Below are 20,862 nucleotides of genomic sequence, written 5' to 3'. Positions count from 1 at the left end.
AAGGAAAAGAAAGAAAATAACGGAGAGACAGAGGAAGCAAACAAAAAAACACAATGATTGATTTAATTAATTAACAGAGAGTAACAGAAAAGTAAAGGAAAGAGAATATCCATCTCTCTCAAAAAAATTTCGGTTGAAAAAGTAAAAACCGGAATAACGGATACAAACCTCCACATTTCTTTACCCCTCCCCTCCCCTCCGCTCACCTTCTATTTTATCTCTCCATTTCCGACTCCACTCTAAAATCCCAAACACACGCACACAAACACACAGATAAAAAAAAACTTCACGCACATTCAAAGCTAAACCATAAAAACCAGAAGTACTCTTCCGATCCTGATCCCGATCTTCCTTCTCATGAGTTCCGATACTCCGTCCTCCGCCGCCGACACTAACACGGCTGGAGCTTCTTCTTCATCACCGTCGGAGACGATGACGGACAAGCAGAAGGAGAAAGCGAGAGTGAGCAGGACGTCGTTGATACTGTGGCACGCTCACCAAAACGACGCCGCTGCCGTCCGGAAGCTTTTAGAGGAAGATCCGTCTCTCGTTCGAGCTATGGATTACGATAGCCGGACTCCGCTCCACGTGGCATCTCTCCATGGATGGGTCGATGTCGCTAAGTGCTTGATTGAATTTGGAGCCGATGTCAACGCCCAAGATCGCTGGAAAAATACGGTATTTATCATTTCCTGCTCATTTGGATGCCGTTTCATTTATCTGTCCGCGTCGTTTTGATATGCATTGGAAGTTTACTTGTAATGGTTGCAGTTGATAATTTGTCATGTAAAACTGGATTTGTCTGTCATTGCAGCCACTAGCTGATGCAGAAGGCGCAAAAAAGCACAACATGATTGAACTGCTAAAATCATACGGTGGCTTGTCATATGTGAGTATAGATAGTGCTTCTTCTCTTTCTTGGTTTTATTGATGATAAGATTAAGAATTTTTGTTTCTTGAGGATACATTTGTCAACTCTTCAGCCAGTAAGGAATTGCTCGAAGAATGTAGCCACGTTGTTTCCCCGTTTTCACCATCTTTAGTGTTAGCATCTGTAGCTTTGGAAGTTTGTTTCCGGGCAATTTTTAACGTATTGTTTCAGTTCATAGCATCCAACATAAAATAGGGTAATTTTTTTCTAGGGATTTAGGAGTTTTAGATAGCCACTTCTAATGTGATCTATCGTATTTGGTAACTTATTATTATATAAATCTACTGGTACACTTAAAATTATGTAGCTCTTGGTCGTGGGAAAGTATTGGTGGATTAATTGCAAGCAAATTACTTTGCACGATATAATAAAGGGAAAAACCTTGTAGCCTTTGCTCTATCACTCAAGCATTGACCAGCCTAGGAAGTTGCCACAAGACTGGCAGGTATTGAGTGGTACTTTGTGTTGGTATCGAGTATTGATTTTTTTGATTGTCTGGTTCTTTTCGGTCAGCAGTACATAATGTGTAGTGATTAGTCGTCTATGAAAAACCAGCCGCTCATGTTCATTCTCAATGCTCCAATGCCATATGCTGTGTTTTTTCTGTCATATAGTTTATACAATTATAATTTATATCTTTCATTCCGTCTTTTAATTGCTTATAAGAGCTAACTTTGTTAATTCAAATTGCAGGGCCAAAATGGAAGCCATTTTGAACCAAAGCCTGTTCCACCCCCTCTACCAAACAAGTGTGACTGGGAAATTGAACCTTCTGAGCTGGACTTCTCAAACTCAAACATTATTGGAAAGGTTTGATTCTGTTTCTCGGTTGATTATACAGGTTATTAGAATGTGTAAAGTTAACAACCTATTGTATTAATAATTTAGAGTATAATCAGGAAATCCTTATTTAATATTTTTGGATTGTCAATCCTGTCTAGTTTTTAGTGGACATTAATAAAACAATTCTGTGTAGAAATTATGCTGCAGTTTGATATACATGTTAGAGTTATTGTTTTTTTTAAACAGTGCCTTCTATTATGATAAAATTACTTTTTTGTTATAATCTTGCAAATTATAGTTATAACCATCTCTCAACAAGTAATTGTAGTTTAAGCTTGTCCTTGACTTCAATAGAGGGAAAAACTTCTTTGGCTAGACGCTCTTAAAGTAGTTTTGGCTATTAATATGTTCTCCTTTTCAATTTTACATTGTTGGTGTATATTTTTGTGTTCGACTTCTTTGCTTCATGTTAATGTAAAATGCTAGAATTTTGGGGCACAACTTAGAAGTTCTTGGATTATTTTATCTGTATCTGTCTGCAAGAGTTTCTGCTAATTGTAGCTTAGTATGACAGGGATCTTTTGGTGAGATTTTGAAAGCCAGTTGGCGTGGAACACCGGTAGCTGTCAAACGCATTCTTCCATCCCTCTCAGATGATAGATTGGTGATGTAAGTCCTTTCTTTGCAACATTTTCCTATTGTTGAGTTGTGCACCTGTATTACAGTTGCAGATAACCTTTGTGTTTGTTAAACATCCTTTTCCTTGTAAATAAAAATTTCAGGTGATTCATAACATGAATTTTGGCCTCAGAACCAAAATAAAAGATGACATCAACAATTGGGCTTATCATGTGGACTTCTTACTTTGATCAATACTTTATTCCTTTCCTACTTATTTATTCCTGTTTATTTATGCTATGGAATGAACCAAATCAGAACCAGATAGAAGATGAGATCAATATATTTTTTTCACACAGAATTCTAGATGATATTCTATTTTCTACTGAAATTGACAACCCCCAGCTTTTTATTGATATCAAGAGAGAATTTCACTTGATAGGGGCCATTATTTTCAATATCTTGATCAATCCGGTGCTTTTTGTAGCTGTAATTCACTTTCTTTTACTCTAATTTGTTATATTGTCAATTTGCTTACTTATCTTTCACTTTATTGGTTCAGTCAGGACTTCAGACATGAGGTTAATTTGCTAGTCAAGCTTCGCCATCCTAATATAGTCCAGTTTCTGGGAGCTGTCACTGATAGGAAGCCCCTTATGTTAATTACTGAATATCTACGAGGGGTATAGTCAATAGTCAATATCTGCTTCTTATTCCAAATTTGGATTCCCTCTGAAAAAGCTCAAGTCACTGATTAACTTTCTAAGGCATTCTTAATCCATTCATGTGCTGACACAGGGTGATCTTCATCAGTACCTCAAGGAAAAGGGTGCACTAAGTCCATCAACAGCCATAAACTTTGCGTTGGACATTGCCAGGTATATTGGAAAATATTTCACACGGTTTGGCAACACTCAGAATTTTCAAGAAATTTTACTAATGCACAATTTTATCCATGATTTTACAAATTTTATCAACATTAAAGAACCTAATAAGTATCATTACAAATTTCTCGAGGATCCTAATTAGTTGCTAACATAGCCAATAAATTATTTTTTTGTGACAAAGGTATCACAACCAAGTTACAGATTTTGCATGTTAACTCAGATGAGCCTGAGTCTTTTTTTTTGTTAGTTTATTTATTGTCGGTGTATTTTTTATTTGTATTATTTAAATTAGCCGAGTTTATTAAACCCAATCGACTCAATGACCCGAACCTCAAATTGTTTATGCTTTTTTATAAGCTCGTGGTATCATGGTATCTTTTTTTGGCATTTGAAGAAATTTGGGTAAGCTCGTGGTGTAGCGCAGGCTCCTATATATAGTGAATACCTAAAAGAGCTTATCTCTAATGGAAGAAAAATGGGTGGTGTTGATTTCGCAAGTGCATGAATCGTAACAAGTAATAAAGTAATGAGTAGAGTATTGTCCCACGAGAATTTGTAAAAATTACTACTAATTACCAAAATCTTTTAAATTATGATCTATTTGAGGAATCAAATGAGATAGTTTTCAAAACAAAAATTAATAATTAAAAACAAACAACTAACTGATTAAATATTATTGAATTCAATTCTACTGATTCTAGGATTTCTGACTTAGTGAACTTTCTCAATTGAATTAATTACTCCTAACGTTGATAATCAGGTTTTCTAATTTAAACACTAATTTCTCTCGAGTATCAATGAATTATTTCAACAAGCAAACTTTATATACTCTACGAAATTTCTGAACTTGTTGAAATTTATTAAGTATTGTAAAACCTTTAACGATTACAAAAGTTCCTAGGATATCTTTATCCTATAGATTTCTTAAGGTGTTTCAAACAATAGCTAAAACAATTATCACTTCTCAGTCTCAAATTGAATTCCAAATCATGCAGATGTTGGCCTAACATATACAAGCATTAAATATAGAATGAAATACTCAACAACTTAATGTAATAATTCAATCAAAGAAATTGTTCACATATTCATAGTAAGGTTACATCAAAAATCCCAGAATAAAAGTCTACTCCATAGTTAAATGAAAGAGAAACAAACTTGGTACGATGAACATCACTCAAAAGCAGAGAGTGGCAGAAAAGTAGCTAGGTGTCTTCCAATCAGCTCTGATTTTCAACCCTTGTTTTTCTCTGCTTTTTGTCTCCTCCTTTGTGCCGCCTCCTCACTTCTTTTTGGTGTATTCTAAGATCTCTCTATGTCTATCGTCACCCTAGCTGATCCTTGTTTTTCTCTTTTTATATTCTGGCCTTTTTACCCCCAGATGGAAAGAAGAAAATTTCCTTCTCTGTTTCGTATTCCTTTCCTATCCGGATATTGCGGGCCAGATTTGAGGTAGGAAATGTGCGAATTCAAAGATCTCTATTTCTTGAGAAATTGTAGAAAATCGAATCTTCTTTCCAACGACATCGATCTTGCAATTTTTGGACATCTGAGGCTTGAGATATAGGCCATAACCCGAGACAGCATTTGGAGTGCAAGAAGTTCGGGTCTGATTCAATCCTTGTTTTTCGACTCGCTCTTCGGGCTTCAAAACAGCAAAACTGAGTTCTATGCCCTTCATATGTTTTGTAGATCTTCATCTTAGATATTTGAAAATGGTGATGAACGCCTGAAACTGAGTTATATAACTTCCTTTGCAGCCCAAAATCAATTAATGTTTGGTTTTACTGCCGGATTCTGCCTACTCAGTAATTTAGTATCTGAAAACACATTAATTTCCCACGAGGTCAATAGTTCAAAAAGGGATCCAAAATTCTAATTAACTTGTGCATCACTTCCAAAATATTTTAAAATCAAGCATGAATAGTGGAAAATATACATGTTAAAAATTCCCTTATCAGGTGGATGTAAGGAAACTATCTTAGTAGAAATTAGCTATTCTGAGAAATGCATTTTTTTAGCCTTTACTTCCATCACATGGTATTTTTGTTTGGAACCATATTCCTTTGGCATGCTGTAAGCCAGTATCTTTGCTGTTAGGATCTGACTCCTTGGCTTTTCAGAAAATAAGTGAGTTTGTGAACTGAGACTGGCAGTAGTATGACTTAAGTATAGCAGAACCTCTCTACTTTCTTAGTTGTAAACCAGTAAATTTTCTAGTATTTATTCTTTCACTGATAAGATTAGTTTTTCTTTCAACATTCAAACATGTTGGGTGAGATTCTCTTGCAAACACCTCTAGAAATTCTTAATATAAGATCATTTTGAAGTGAGACTAATTACAATGAATTGATTCAAGCATCTTACGTTTTATTTTTTTTTTATTGATTAACGAGGCAATGCTTGTCATATAATTCCTATTCAAGGGATGTTTTTCTATTTTATGTCTTGTTGGCTTGGGACTCTTGTGATCAATTGTACTTCTCAATAGAAGATGCCTTTTGGACCCTGTGAGGGCTATATAGTCCTGTTTACATCACATGTGCCTTTCTTCCTGCCTAGCTTCAGTTACCTAATGACATTTTAATAAGAGTATTTTGTTTGGGTGCAACTGTCTGAATGGTCCTAGTATTTCATTCATATTTTTTGAGAAAGAAGAATGAGAATAGTTGAAGAACCTTACAAGTATCATTGTATTTGAATGTTAAGAACTGTATTCTTTTGTTGAATTCCCTTATTTTCCACGCTTAGCTACTTTGTGAAACATGTACAAGCCATATAGCCTTGTACAAATAATAGTGCTGGATTTCATTTATTTGGAAAAGCAGTTGCAGACTGTAATAAAAACTTTTGGGGTGGCCAAGAGAGCCTAAGAGCCATAAGCACAAAGAGAGTTAAAAAAACAAGGGTGTGTATGAGAATTTTAAAAACTTGGCCATAGTCTCCCCATGTAGGTCCGCCAGTAGGGAAAACGAAGCATTAGAAAATCTGAAGCTGTCGCAAAAACTTTTAACAGATGCTACTGTAGTGACTTTAACTGTTATGCTAATCTGAGCTCTGTCTATCTTTTGTTACCAGAGGCATGGCATATCTTCACAATGAACCAAATGTCATTGTTCACAGAGACCTAAAACCAAGGTGAGTTCATTTTTTTTTTTAAAATCATGTGGACATATAATTATGTCTCTTTGTTCTCTTTTAGCTAATATTTCCATGCTTTAACTGACACCTTAAATTCATCTTCCTATTTGAAGAACCCTCGGCTAATAAATTTAGCTTTTGCCAGCATGCAAAATGCATTTCTTGGATGTTTAAACCCTTCCAGTATTGAGGATATGTAGCTGATATTTACAGCACCCATTCATTTTTACCTGTTAATATTTGTTCTATAAATCTCAGGAATGTTCTTTTAGTCAACTCCAATGCAGACCATTTGAAAGTTGGAGATTTTGGTCTAAGCAAGCTCGTCAAGGTTCAAAACTCACATGACGTGTACAAAATGACTGGCGAGACAGGAAGTTGTGAGTGTCTCTTGCAAAAAGAAATTGAATAGAAAGTGATCTCTTACTTAACTGTTTTTTCTTCCTTTTTTTTTTTTGAAAAAACAAAAGACCGGTATATGGCTCCTGAAGTTTTCAAGCACCGGAAATACGATAAGAAAGTTGATGTTTTCTCTTTTGCAATGATACTGTATGAGGTAATTGTGGTTCTGTTCAGTATAAAAACTTCAAAAGGTGTATTCAAAGCAAGTTGTAATTCATTATATTCTTCTTTGCAGATGCTTGAAGGGGAGCCGCCCTTTTCAGATTTTGAGCCTTATGAAGCAGCCAAGTATGTGGCAGAAGGACACAGGCCAACATTTCGTTCCAAAGGATTTAATATCTCTGACCTCAGAGAGTAAGTCAAATTTGAGATGTTCTAAGTTCATTTATTTATTTTTACTTTCCTGTCTGGGTAGGTCTACCAGAATTCCACATCCTATACCATTCTGTAACATACGCTGTTTCTGAAATGAATCCATTCACAATGCACACCTCTTGCATGGTGTATACCTACTATAATCCAAAGAGGCATTACATTTCATAAGGGAAGTTAATAAATTTGCACTTGGCAAAAATTATTTTTTATAACCACTGATGGTAAATGTATGTGAAGGAAAGCAAAGTTGAAATCAGTTGGCATCTTCCAAAGCCAGTAAACCAAACTTCACCTCTTGATGGACACCTTAAAATAACCGATAAGCCAAATCTAATTTGTCAAATGAAAAAAGGAACGAGTTTCATGGTTTAAGTAATAATTCTGATAGTTACCTGTGATGTTAAGTTTTCGTGGTTTAGCTACTAATAGACGAAAGGAAGTTATAGATATAGTTATGAAGTTTGGTCTCGTGGCTAATAATTATCAAATCTTTACTGTTTCCTCTGCTCTTTGTTCATTTAAAATCAAGTCTTGCATCTTCTTCTAGTTGTAAAGAATATTTTTGTCTTAAAAATAATGTATACCTTTCAGCATCTTTCTTTAAGAACTAGCTTTCAGTTGTTCAACAACTGAAATCTCTGTTCATGTCAATGCCCTATGAAAAGTGTGCCATGATACTAAAAATGCTTCATGTATGAACTGACATATCATTTGAGGTGTCAGAAAATGAAATGGTTGGCTGCTAATTTCTTTACTGCTCAATGTTTTTAGGTTGACGGATCAGTGTTGGGCAGCTGACATGAATAGAAGACCTGCTTTCTTAGAAATTCTTAAGAGACTTGAAAAGATCAAGGAAAACTTACCGACAGATCATCACTGGAATTTATTCAATCCATAGCGTGGAGCACAATGACATGGTCAGATCTTGTACTCAAGATTGTGCAGGTGTTGTGGATAGATTTTACTGAAGATGATTGTGAGTGTTATTGCTGTTACTGGTTTTCCATAAAATGCCCTCTATTATCTTCGTTAGAATAGGCAAGGTATTTCATTCAGTTAACAAACATATAAAATGTATCATCATCTGACCCGTCATTTTTTACTCCTTTGTTTTCTTATTGCAAGACATGAGAATCAGCAATATTCCATGTCCAGATATTTTTAAAGCATCAAGGTTGTGTTTTGATAATGCTGGACTTCCTGACCTCATTGAATTTCATATTTTCCTCGTGGATTATTTACGGTATAGTAATCTAAACTGATTGCTGTGTGCACGACGACGAACAAACTGAAGCTTCCTTTCAACTCCCTTACAAGGTCACCGACTTTCTTTAACGAAAATAAACAGATAGAGACAGAGAGGCTGTGGGTGTGGTAATATATACAAAATTTTGGTTGTTTTTTCATCTCGCATCTCGTTACGCATGATCTCATGGGAATAAACTAGGGGAATCAACAGAGGTGAGGCCGCCTTCTTTAGGGCGGGGCGGGGTGGGGTGAAGGGCGATGAACCCTCTAGTTGTTTGTCTTAAGCTGGAAAGCTATCCTTTCTTGACCGATGGAATCCCGACTAAGTTCGTACATGCTAGTCAGTAGTCACCACTCCAGCGATCACTAGGTCGGAGTGAGTTGAAAGCTTGTGAATACTTGCAGTAGCTGCATCGCAGAGCCAATAGCCACTGTGTTCTAGAATTACATCGCCAGGCGCAACTCTCGCATATGAACGGCCATTGGCAAAGATCTCACGCACAATTAAAAATACGCTGGGGGGAAAAAATTCTTTGTATTATCAGCCCACTGGGGTCTTGCACCAAGTGCAATCCTGCAAATACAGTAGATTTTGACCAAGAATCTATAAGAATTACAAAGAGATGCTTCCCTGGTATCCGGAACACTAATTGTACACTAGATAGCTCAAAATTCATGAACAGCTGGCCAAAGTCGCATTTAACCTGTAATTGTTCTTTCTCAAAATATTATAATGTGTAAAACATTTTACAGGGGGAGAAAAAAGAAGAGGTGGCTGTTGAGCAAATATAAACTAAATGAGCTTCTTTTTCTGGAAAAAAGTCTTCAAGTGCCACACTTGCAAGCCTGCCACGGATAAACACACAACGATCGAAAGAAAACTCAACCAGGCCATTTTTACATTAGTAGATATGTTCAGATCTTGCATTTCTTCTTCTCTGCAACAAACATTAAGCATGTTACAAAAGAGTTTTTTGTCCAAATAAAACTACAATCCTGCAAGAAAATGGAATATTTAAGCTTGTTTGCTCTCATAATTGTTGGAAAAAACAGATAAATCTTCACCTTTCACGAAGATAATTCATTTCCTCTTGAACAGAAATAACCGTGTCATACATTTTCTTCAGCTCCAATTCCATAACCTGGTGTTAATGATAAATGTAAACGGGTAAGAATCTTTCTGTGTTTCGAGTCTGACATTTTCAAATATAAAACCAAAGTAGAATTGGTGAAACAACATCACACAGTATCACAAGACGTCACTGAGGAGAGTGATATTATGAAACAATAGACGACAAGTACTGGAGACGGTGTCTGCCTCGGTCTGCAAAGCAGCTGCAAACAGCAAATCACAGGTGGTGTTTGATAGTTCAACTTAAAGCTAAGTGCTAGATCCTGCAGGGTTTCACGGTTTGATAAAAATAAAGAAGAGGCATGGCTCTTGCCTTAGGGTTAAGATCATCTTCCATCACCAGTTTTTTTTTCCTTGCAGAACCCCTTCAATGGGATTTAGTTGCAATGATATAGATTAGATAACCACTTTAAGATGTTAATAAAAAAAGGGAAAGAGTCTTCAGCTTCAAACCTCAGCAAAGAGATGAAAGGCTGCTTGAAAGTCAGCTGTTAGGCAGGAAGGATAGCTACAATAGGCGAGAGCTTGGGTTATAGAAGAAGGAGAAGGAACCGAGAACAAGGTATCAGCAACAGCAGGTTTTATTACAGGGTATATACTGTTTTTTTTCCAGTTAAATCACAAGGCTTGTGGCTTTCAACTTGCTGAACTAAAAGACTATTTTTAGGCTGTAACCTTTTAGACAACCACTCTAATAACTTTTTCTAAAACTGTAATTCCTTCTCCTCATGTGTTACTACAAAATTATAATGGCTGCGATTAAAACCATCCTTGTTGTTCCTCTCTTATCTGAAACATGAGTTCCCAGTTAATCATGCCATTCTTGCGAATGACATAGTTCTTTGATAAGCCATTCTAAATACATCATTTGAAGCTAGCACTGCTGTTAGTAGACCGGTTGTTCACCATGAAAGTCCAATTAAATTTCCCTATAACACCCAGTAATGCCTACTTACAACAATGTCAGGTGGCCATGTCAGGGTTATGCAAATCAAACACCCACGATAGTTTAGTTCTATAGAGAATCTCCATCTTTTCTGCTACCGCTTATTCCTTCTTACCTCCACCTGGGTTGGAGCTACAACTTCATAGCTATACATTAGGCTCCTTGGGTGCCTAAAATAACATCTCTTTATTCCTATACATCACCTAATCTTATAGTGTGAGATCGCCATCCATTTGATAACCTTCCATAAGAATTGCAACAGGAATATTTCCTCTGATCTATCAACTAAACCAAACCCAAACTAGCCTTGGACTCGACAGCTTCGTTCCCTTCGTAATAGAATACCCAATACTTACTCATAGTATATGAAAATTATGACTATCACACGAAAACCAAATAAAAGCAGCCTCAAATTCAGAAATTAAAACAGGGCAAAAAAAGAATCAATAAAGCAAGTTGACTTACATCAACAGAGCCTTTCTTGGCAACATTAGTCCAATCCTTAGCAGCCACACCAGTCTTCCAATCAAAATCAATATTCAAAGTCACTGCTGGCTTATGATCCGCCGCCCAAAAACACGCCATGTAATCCCCTGCCTCCGACGCCGTGAAAGCAAACTGCCCTGATTCCACAAGCTCTGAATGATGATAATTATTCCCATAACTCGATGTCACCTACACCAGTAAAAAAAAAAATTACAGGTAGCCAGAAAAAAATTGTACAGGAGATCAGGGGTCTTTTTAAATAATCTTACCCTGACAGTGAGTTTATACGAGTCGGGCAAGGGCTGGCCATCATGGGGGTTAACAATACTGTACTTCCCAACAGTCATAGAATTGCTTTTGATGTCTTCTGCTATGCATTTCGTGTTTCCTGATTCTAGCTCGAAACGAATTGATTTTGATGTAGAGGATAAAATCGCAATCACGGTTGTTATTAGAAGGAGATAAAGGTTGAATCTTGACATAATGGTGGTGGTAGATTGCGAGCTGAGATTGTTTTATAAACTCTTGGATGGACAATTTTTTTTTCTCTCTCTCTCTCTCGTTCTCTTTAGGTTTGCTGTGAGGCGAATCGGTATCAGTTTTGCTAGCAAGAGGAGGAGGTCAGAGCAGCGATTGAATTATTGACAGCTGGTAGTATTTGATTGGTTGAGACACGTAACCATACAGAATAAATAAATAAAACTGTCTAGTGGAATTTGTGTTTAATAGCTGTAAAGCCCTGCGCTGTGAACTTGTTGGGCTTCTCCCTCTGTACCAAACCAAATTGGACTGGATTTACAAAACGGAGCTCATGGTTTCTTTCTTTTTTTCTTTTTTTTTTTTTATAGAAAAATATAAGAAAATGAAGATATTAATTTGCGGTGATGAGGGTAAAGGAAGGAAAAGGGATGCAACGGTTTATTCCATACAGAAGGAAAAAGGAATGAGATATCGTGTATTTAAAAAGCTGAGCAGCACTCCGATTCCAGGATAGAGAAATTATTGGAAACTCTCCCCTCTCCCCTCTCTCCTCTCCTCGTTTAAGGAAACTCTCCCCTCTCCCCTCTCTCCTCTCCTCGTTTAAGGATTCATCCTCAATGAGTTTTTTCTGCTTTAAAAAACAGATGAAGTGGTTATTTTTGTTTATCCCAGGTTCTTTTTTCAATTTATTTTATTTTTATTTTCAAAAATCAATAAATAAAATATTTTTTAGACTGGTCAACTTAAATAAAATATTTTTTAGACTGGTCAACTCAAAAAGACTAATTTATAATTTACTTTCTAAATCAATCTGTTAGAAATTAATGGACATTGTGGGTTAAATGGGGAATAATCTAACCACTTTCTCATGTTATTGTCGTTAGTCAATCAATAAAGTGTTGGTTTAGCGGTTAAGATATTATTATATCCCTACAAGAATAAAAATACAAGTTCGATCTCCAGGAAGCGTAATTATTGGAAGGGACAGCCACGAACCCTGAACGAGATTAATTTCACCCTTTAAAAGGGTGCAAGGATACTTGAATTAAAAAAAATTGTTGCAAGTCAAAACTATATTATTTAAGAAAAATAAAAAATAAATTAAAATTATACATATTTTAAAAAAATGATATTTCCATGTAGAAATGATATAACTATATTATTTTTTCTTTACACTTATTTTGGAGGAAGAAAACTATTATTTTTTTATTTTTTTAAATATTTATCACTTAGTCTATTTATACTATTCCTTTTATTTTTATCTTTGTTCTTTTATAAAAAGAAATTCTTTACTTTTTTTAAAAAAAATATTATATAAACAGTAACAAAATAATATATTTCACTGTAACAATCATAATATTATTTTATTCTTTTGTTATGTTAAAATTTAACTTGATATTGTAGAAGTTTTTATTAACCATTATAATCTTAAATGTAATGTATTTTATTATATATAAACATATTTATTGGCCGAATAACATTTGAATCTATTACTATAAAATAATCCGACCGGTCGAATGTCATTAAACAATTCGTTTCGATATTAAACATTTACAGTCATTGAATTCACTTATTTAATCAAATCATGTTTAATAACCATGTTGTTTTTTTTTTTTCTTGTTTATCTGAATCAAGGCTTAGGAAATACATGTGGCGTGGGATGATAATTAAGAGAGAAGAAAAGGAAAATCAACTGTCAATTTCTTAGACAAGGAGTCCTTGGTCTGCTCAGCTATTATAGCCGATGGAGACATTGATGTTCAATGTAAGGATACGGAGATTGATCAGTTTGGAAACAAGAAACAAATGTCCTTTCCTTTTCAAACCACCTCGTCATCATCGATCGTTTCTTATCTTGAATTCTTGAATCCATCAGCTACTCATAACATTCGTCAACAACAACACGATGAAAAAACTCTTTTTTTTTTTTTTAATTTATTTATTTACTACGGTATACAGTTGAATATAAATCACAGGGATATTCAGCACCGGATAAAAGTAGCCAGAATGATCATCACATCATCTTAACTGATCAAACCAACAAGTTTATCTACTAATCCCTGCATTATCTACCACCAATCTATCCTAAAAAGAATATTTATTTATTTATTTATTGAAGATCAAGGTATTAATTTATGTATGGTTTGAATTTGTACCTGACAAACAGAAACCGAATTTTGAAAAGAAAAATTAAAGCAAAGACACCAAAAAAACACTTTTCTTTTTTTTGGAGCCTGTTCGTTGAGATATCATTTTAATTTATCCGCTCCTTGTAATTCTTCTCGTGAATCCCCTCTCTTCACACTGTTTTCCCTCCCTCTTTCCTATCGTGTGAGCTAATTGAGAGATTTGATCGACTCGTGATCCTCTCATACCTCTTTTTTTTTTTTTTATTAAATAACAACGTTCTTATCCTTTCCCTCATTTATATTTATCCTTTTGTTTTTTGAAGGACAAGATAGCACTGTAATTCCATCCCACAATGTGGATTTTCTTTTTATTTCTAAAAATAATTAAAATTCAAGAGCGATCAGATTTTTGTTTATTTATTTTTTGTAGTTTATTGTAAATGAAGAGAAGGCGATGAGGAGAGAAAGAGAGAAATGGAGGTTGTTAGATCTGAGAGCGGAGTAAGGAGCGAGAAAATAGCAGCGCCGGTGGCTACAGTCATTGCTAGAACTAAGCGATTTCAAGTTTGGTTTATTAGGGTTTGTTCCAGTATTCTTTTATGGACCTGTTTGGTTCAGCTTCTTACGGTTGGAGAGTTATGGCATCCCAGTTTTATGGCCAACACCACCGTCTCCATCGTTAAACCCCCTCATCATCCCCCTCCCCTCCTTCCTCTTAGTAAGTCCTACTCTTTATCCTTTTTTTTTTAAAAAAAAATTATTGATTTTTTGACTTTGAATTTATAAAGGGATATATTTTTTACTATTGAATTTTTGAATTTTTTTGGAATAACTGGGGTTTCTCATGTTGAAATTCTGAATTCTTATTGGGGGCAATCTGACATTGCAGTTTGTGATCTTGGTTTATAAGAAATGGGGGGCAGTCGAGATCACGGATGTCTGTGTGTGTATATATACATGTATATTACAAGTAGTAAGGTTTGGTATTTTGTTTATGTCCAACTTGTTTTTAAATAAGCTGTTGATTATTTTATTTAGTTAAGTGAAGTATTCAGTAGCAGAAAAACCATGTGATTTTTGTGGGTTTTGGAGGTTACTTTCTGCTTCTGACTGGCTAGATAATAGATTTTTGGTTATATTTTGAATTAACCCCAATCCCCGTGGCATTCTATGAATGGATTGCTGGTGTATGGTGGTTATGTAATCTTACATTATCTAGTTAATGTAGAGTTTTGGAATTTTTAAGAATCTATGAGTACAGTTCAAGTTTAAGTATTTGCTTTGTGTGGTTTGGACATTTTAGGTCTGCAAAATGATTAGACATGATTTGGAATCAATAAAGTTACGTTTTTTTGGCCTTTCAATTTAAGAATGCTCTAAAATTTAAGTGCTAATAGCTGAGTCATAATTCTTGCTTCTCTGAGCTCTCTCATGAGACCTTGGTTTGATCCAAAAGTTCCATCTTAGTTGTTCTTTTTTAACTCTGAGCTTTCTGCCCTGACTGATTCTGGCGTCTGAATTAAAGTTCATGATTTGGTGGTCCAATTTGTGTCGCAAAGAGGTTCACCATTTGTATAAACACCTTCTTATGTTTGAGTTTTACATGCATCTGCAATTAAAGCTTTAATATATTGAACCTCTCAAAAGTCCAAGTCTTCTTTTATAGATAACATTAGGTTCTTTATATCTACCAAGACATCAAGAGCTGCAATTTTTTTGCAGGAAACTACACAAGTAATGGCTATCTTAAAGTGTCCTGCAATGGTGGCTTGAATCAAATGCGATCTGCGGTTTGTACTTATTCTTTTTGCTAGTTTTTTAATTGTTCTTCAGGTTTTTTAAAATTGGCTGGTTTGGGATTTCAGATCTGTGACATGGTGGCTGTTGCCAGGCTTTTGAATCTCACTTTGATTGTCCCGGAACTTGATAAAACATCTTTCTGGGCTGACAACAGGTATTTTTTCTGTTCTTGGCATGCTATCATATTTTTTTTCTTTTTGCAGTTCTGTAATATTAACTGTACAAATTCTTTCTGCAGTACTTTTGAGGAAATATTTGATGTGAAGCATTTCATTGACTCACTAAGAGATGAAGTTCGGATTGTCAGAAGGCTTCCAAAGAGATTTAATAGAAAATATGGATACAGAGTATTCGAGATGCCTCCAGTTAGTTGGTCACAGGAAAAATACTACCTGCAACAGGTTTAATTACTTTTTACTAGCTTGTATCCGTGGAAAGTATGTTTATACCAATCCTCATTTAACAGTTTGTGTAAAAATCAGTAGATGAGCGTGCATGTTCTTTACTTTAAAGCTGGGTTCTTAGATGCTGAATTATAGCTTCAATTTTGCTAGTCAGATTAGCTGGTTGATCTGAGAACATCACATAAGTTCTTTAGAATGAAGGCTCTGATTCTTTCCGAAGCTCTTGTATGATCCTTCAGAGATCTGCTAGGCTGTCATGAAAGTCAACTTTATGCAACATAGTGGATTTTCAAGAATTTCACAGTTAGTTAAGAATTATAGGTGGCTGCGAATCATCTCCTTCTCCCCCAGTTGCATACAGGGATTCCCCTGACACGGGATTTGCATGTCCTAAACCATGATGCAGAAGTGGATGATGAATTGAAACAGCTGTCACTTCCCATCTGGGAAAAAGGAAAGAATGGAATCATTCTCTTCATTCTTTGGACTTCATATTATAATTCTCCACGTTCATATTGTTTATATATATATACATGCATGCGAAGTTACAGCATAAAGTGTGGAATTATTAATCTAACCAACTGGGGTAAAGAGCACAGAGGTTGAAATTATGATGAAAATATTTGAGCACACTGAATATGGTAATTAGAAGATTTGGTTGATTCTCAGTACTGTAAATTACTATGTACAACGCCACCGCAAAACTCTCGTGTAAGAATGGATTAGGGATGTGGTTCTGATTTATAGACTTTGAAAGTATCGGTTTATTTATTTGTTTCAACGTTCAAGGTTTTCAAAGTAAAGTTAAGCTATGGGAGCTGAATGTATGATTTATGATGATGTTTCCACTTTCCGTTAATAATACTTCTTATTTAATGACTTTGACCTGGTAATGCAGATATTGCCACTTTTCAGTAAGCGAAAGGTGTTGCACTTCAATAAAACAGATGCGCGTTTGGCAAACAATGGGATTTCAATTGATCTTCAGAAAGTCAGGTGTCGTGTTAATTTTCAGGCACTGAAATTCACTCCTGAAATTGAATCTTTGGGGTACAAATTGGTTCGCATTCTACAGGAAAGGGGGCCTTTTGTGGCTTTGCATCTGCGATATGAGATGGACATGTTGGCTTTCTCAGGTTGTACTCATGGCTGCACCAAGGAAGAAGCTAAGGAGCTCAAGCGCTTAAGGTTTGTTGTATTGAAAAATTTGCTCTTTTTTTTTTTTTTTTCTTTTCATTTTCAGTATCTAGTTTACAATCCCACTAACAGTCTTGTTCTGAAAAAAACTGTCTGTCTTCAATCTTCATCACTATTACTCTGCTTAGCTGCCACGGGCCTGTGTTAGAGGTCTGCCTTTATTTAGTAGTTGATAGGAGATACTTAACTTGATAATGAAAATAAGTAAATTATTTTCATTGCTAAATATTTGACAGAATAACTAGTCTATAATCACCTTAAGAAAGGATGCCAACTTTGAAGCAATCAATTATTTTCATCTGTTTTTTTTAACTTGCAGTCAGAGTGGCTTTATTTTGTTGTGGCATTCCTCAGTGTGATAATTTTTTTATTGCACTTGCACATTCCATTTAGGTATGCATACCCTTGGTGGAGAGAGAAAGAAATAGTGTCCAAGGAGAGAAGATCACAAGGTTTATGCCCATTGACACCTGAGGAGACAGCATTGATTTTGCTGGCATTGGGTTTTGACAAGAACACACAAATATATATTGCAGCTGGTGAGATATACGGCAGTGAACGGAGACTTGCGGTACTAAGAGCTGCATATCCGAGGATTGTGAGTTATTAACCATTCTTTCTGTTGTGTTATTCAAATGTCAGCAAATCTGGCCAGGTGCTTTGCAACACTCAGAAATGTCTAGAAGAATACAGTACATGTCGAATCCCATCTGATTGATTGTCCCACTATGCCAACTGATGGGTTTGAATCTGGAGTTACAAAGCAGTTGTATCTTTTGTAATATTATTAAAGCAATGAACTAGAGGGCCTCATTAAGGGGCCCCATCAAATGGTCTGCGCTGACTTTTGGAATATGCATGTTAATAACTAATTCCATGTAATTGAATCTAGTTTGTTATCATTTTGATTGCATGTTGCATATTTCTTCTTTATCTTAATGTCAAAGGTTATTTCAGGTGAGAAAGGAAATGCTATTAGATCCAGGGGAGCTGCAGCAATTCCAGAACCATTCATCTCAAATGGCTGCTCTCGATTTCATGGTCTCAATAGCCAGTGACACTTTCATTCCCACCTATGATGGAAACATGGCAAAAGTTGTGGAAGGTCACCGCAGGTACAAACACCCATTCTCGCAAGGGGTGTTTATCTTATATCATTTTACCAAGGAAATAAATCATATCAGTTGAAGCATCCTGCAGAAGTCCTGATTAGTGTTTGTGCAGGTATCGTGGGTTTAAAAAGACAATCCTTCTAGACCGTAAAAGACTTGTAGAGTTGCTGGATTTGCATCAGAATGGGACACTCTCATGGAATGAGTTTGCAGTTGCTGTTAGATCGGCACATGAGAAGAGGATGGGACAGCCAACTCGACGTAGGGTTATTGCAGATAAACCAAAAGAGGAAGATTATTTTTATGCAAACCCTCAAGAGTGCCTTTGTGAGGGAGCAAATTGTGATGATTTATTAGGACCTGGTAACTCAAGTTCAATTCGGTGATTGCAACAAAACCAAGCAGATTGAGATGGTGTTCCACTTAATTTTTCTTAAGCAGTGTGGTGCACATATCACGTGGCTTTCATGGCTGGACTCCCTAATCGACCCAACTATACACACCTACCTTAAAGATTTGTAAGGAACGACAGAACAGAACCTTTGAGTGCCCATTCCGGCTATCAAAGTCACTCGCTCTTCAATTTTTTTTCCCTGTTGATATATTTATTCATTTCTTTTCCAGCCAAAAGTTTGTTCAGGAATGCCATATAATCCCACAGTTAAAAATTTACAACGGTAGCCTTTTCTCTGATGTAATGCTTTATTTGCTGAAGAACTCTGTTTGTGAGCTAACAGAAACAATGTCAAAGATAGGCCCAGGAAAACGGTAAAGAAAGATTGTAAATGAAAGAAATGGATCTTTTTCTTTCCTAATACAAAGTGAAATAATACAGAAAAGTTGATCTCAAACTCTGCACGAAGTGGCCAACTCAAATTTCAAAGGCATGCAAAGTGCCATTATGTTTCCTTTAAAAACAAAAATAGGTTATAATAACTGTTTCTAAGAACACTTATCTTTGTCTGGTTGCTTTTACTTGGATATGAATACTTGTAACTGATATGCATGCGAACTGCCAAGGGTGTTCTTTCCTCGCTATAGAGAACTCCATGAAGGGCGTCCAGAAAGTAATGGCCTCAGTATCTTGACATTTGATGCATTGTTCTACTTGTACTCCCAAAATATAATTTCACCTTGCTCCCCAACGAGACCAGGACTCTTGAGCCGCCTCCTCTCTTGGCAGTATACCAACTCGTCCAATTCTGATTCCCTCTGCTTTAAAGCCTCATCGATCCGCAGCACCTTCTTTTCCCCTGTTCTTATTCCAACTGCAATCTCAAGCCTTGGGTTGAGTTCAGCTTCTCATCCTACAGTCCACTCTTGTATTCAGTTACTACAAGCTTGTCTCCACTATTGAACATGAAACAATCGACATTAGAATTTGGAAAGCAAGTATAACTGCTACCGAAAAGGGGACAGCCGCTGTGTGCCCGGAGAAGTAGATTGCTCTGAATCGTCTGGGAACGTTCTTTCTTGATCGAAATGTGCATTAGACTAGCTTTATTAGAGCTCAGTTTTATATATATATATGTGGAGTTTTTTTTTTAAAAAAAAAAACCAGAAAGATTGAGAGCTGAATCGAAAGAGAAGAAGAGAGAAAGAAGAGAAAGGAAGGAGATGAAGGTTGGAGAAAATGGGTTTTTAAGGTAAGGTTTATACTTTGATATACATGATTGTTGTTGTTAATTATGATTATGATTTTTATTGGGGTTTCTAAAGATTTGAAGTTAATCCGTGATTGTTATGGGTAATGGTGAAATTAATTGATTTTGTTACAAATAATGATTTTGAGATTGATGTGTAAGAAGTGTTCAGAAATTTATAATAACATTTGCTGGAAACCTGGACACGTTTGATTTGAGGTTGGAGATGGTTGGATTTCAATTTAGTCATTGATTTGTAGAAGCTACAGTTTAGTCTCTGAATTTTGAAAAAAATTAAAATTTGATCCCTGAAACATATTTTGAAATTTTAGAGGGAAGTGAGTGATAGGTTTAATGAGGAACTCCAATTTGGCCGTTGCGTTATTATACTTTCATTTTAGTCCTTTGACCCCTGGATTTCAGGAAAATTACAAATTGGTCCCTAATTATAAAAGACATATTTCAGTTGGATCCCATCATGTATATCAGAATTATTGATGATTTATTATCAAGTATTATTCCTTAGCTTTTCGTACAATCATCTTTTTTATATTTGACATGCTAATGTATTTTAGGCTCCTAGAGGTTTCATCGTCTGTTCATATGTAATTGGTGGATTTTATGCTTAGCTCAGTTTTTGATCGGTGTAATATATATATTATGAGTAAATAATAACGAATATGCCTATGGGAATAAGAATAAGGTTTTGGGCACGGAGACGTGAAGACGACCGTGATCTGAGAATCCCAAACGCCCAAAGAAATCATCCGATGTTACAGGGGAAGGAAGGAGTCGCTTACGAGGGACTAGGATTTGTTCTTCTACCTTCAGAAATTCACGCTGCAAATAGCTTTTTCACTTAACAGTTGGGTTTTATTTGTTCTGATGCTGAAAGAGTAATTAGTGATATATTGTTAGGTATTAGTGGATATATTTTAAGAAATTTGATAAATTCTCTTAATTCCTGACTTTTAATTTAAGAAATAAAACATATTTCCTAGATCATCAAGCTAATTCTTTAAAATTACTTGTTATTAGATAAAGTTAATTTCAGGGTGCATTTCAAAGTCCACTTTAGGTTCTACCTGAAGTTAGAAGACTACACGGCAGAAAGCTTCACCAGAGGACTGCTGCATATATATATATATATG

The 20,862-nt window shown here is 35.6% G+C and overlaps 3 protein-coding genes and 1 long non-coding RNA gene across 8 annotated transcripts; 3 read left to right on the top strand and 1 right to left on the bottom strand.

Moving 5' to 3' along the window:
- The first annotated feature begins 125 nt into the window (after nt 1–125).
- On the top strand, nt 126–8,323 carry LOC133696719 (serine/threonine-protein kinase VIK-like). The gene is made up of 11 exons (XM_062118986.1): nt 126–678; nt 815–889; nt 1,625–1,741; nt 2,289–2,383; nt 2,895–3,015; nt 3,131–3,210; nt 6,295–6,354; nt 6,616–6,737; nt 6,828–6,913; nt 6,995–7,113; nt 7,906–8,323. The coding sequence occupies exons 1-11, from the start codon at nt 358–360 to the stop codon at nt 8,030–8,032; spliced, it is 1,323 nt and encodes a 440-aa protein (XP_061974970.1). The 5' UTR covers nt 126–357; the 3' UTR covers nt 8,033–8,323.
- A 575-nt stretch (nt 8,324–8,898) lies between these two features.
- On the bottom strand, nt 8,899–11,594 carry LOC133696720 (transmembrane emp24 domain-containing protein p24delta9-like). Its single transcript, XM_062118987.1, has 4 exons — nt 11,216–11,594; nt 10,926–11,135; nt 9,448–9,524; nt 8,899–9,320 (listed from the first exon to the last, which is right to left on the bottom strand). Exons 1-4 carry the CDS (start codon nt 11,426–11,428, stop codon nt 9,176–9,178), a joined length of 645 nt encoding a protein of 214 aa, XP_061974971.1. The 5' UTR covers nt 11,429–11,594; the 3' UTR covers nt 8,899–9,175.
- A 1,859-nt stretch (nt 11,595–13,453) lies between these two features.
- Nucleotides 13,454–18,748, top strand: LOC133695700 (rhamnogalacturonan I rhamnosyltransferase 1). 5 transcript variants are annotated; one of them, XM_062117626.1, is made up of 8 exons: nt 13,454–13,551; nt 13,986–14,273; nt 15,278–15,345; nt 15,421–15,756; nt 16,658–16,947; nt 17,350–17,554; nt 17,914–18,071; nt 18,181–18,748. In XM_062117626.1, exons 2-8 carry the CDS (start codon nt 14,030–14,032, stop codon nt 18,452–18,454), a joined length of 1,575 nt encoding a protein of 524 aa, XP_061973610.1. In that variant the 5' UTR covers nt 13,454–13,551; nt 13,986–14,029; the 3' UTR covers nt 18,455–18,748. The 5 variants fall into 5 exon arrangements, with proteins under 5 accessions (XP_061973610.1, XP_061973608.1, XP_061973607.1 ...); XM_062117624.1 differs by lacking the exon at nt 13,454–13,551 and adding an exon at nt 13,571–13,892; XM_062117627.1 differs by lacking the exon at nt 13,454–13,551 and having other exon boundaries at nt 13,573–14,273; nt 15,421–15,509; nt 15,594–15,756.
- Nucleotides 18,749–19,043: 295 nt separating this feature from the next.
- On the top strand, nt 19,044–20,716 carry LOC133695701 (uncharacterized). Its single transcript, XR_009842516.1, has 2 exons — nt 19,044–19,714; nt 20,409–20,716. It is a non-coding gene; the product is annotated as an uncharacterized LOC133695701 (long non-coding RNA).
- The last annotated feature ends 146 nt before the right edge of the window (nt 20,717–20,862 follow it).

Source organism: Populus nigra, chromosome 6 (genome assembly GCF_951802175.1).
Source record: "Populus nigra chromosome 6, ddPopNigr1.1, whole genome shotgun sequence".
In the NCBI taxonomy this organism is placed as follows: Eukaryota; Viridiplantae; Streptophyta; class Magnoliopsida; order Malpighiales; family Salicaceae; genus Populus; species Populus nigra.
The sequence above is the reverse complement of the archived record's forward strand: the minus strand, read 5'-3'. Positions and strand labels throughout refer to the sequence as shown.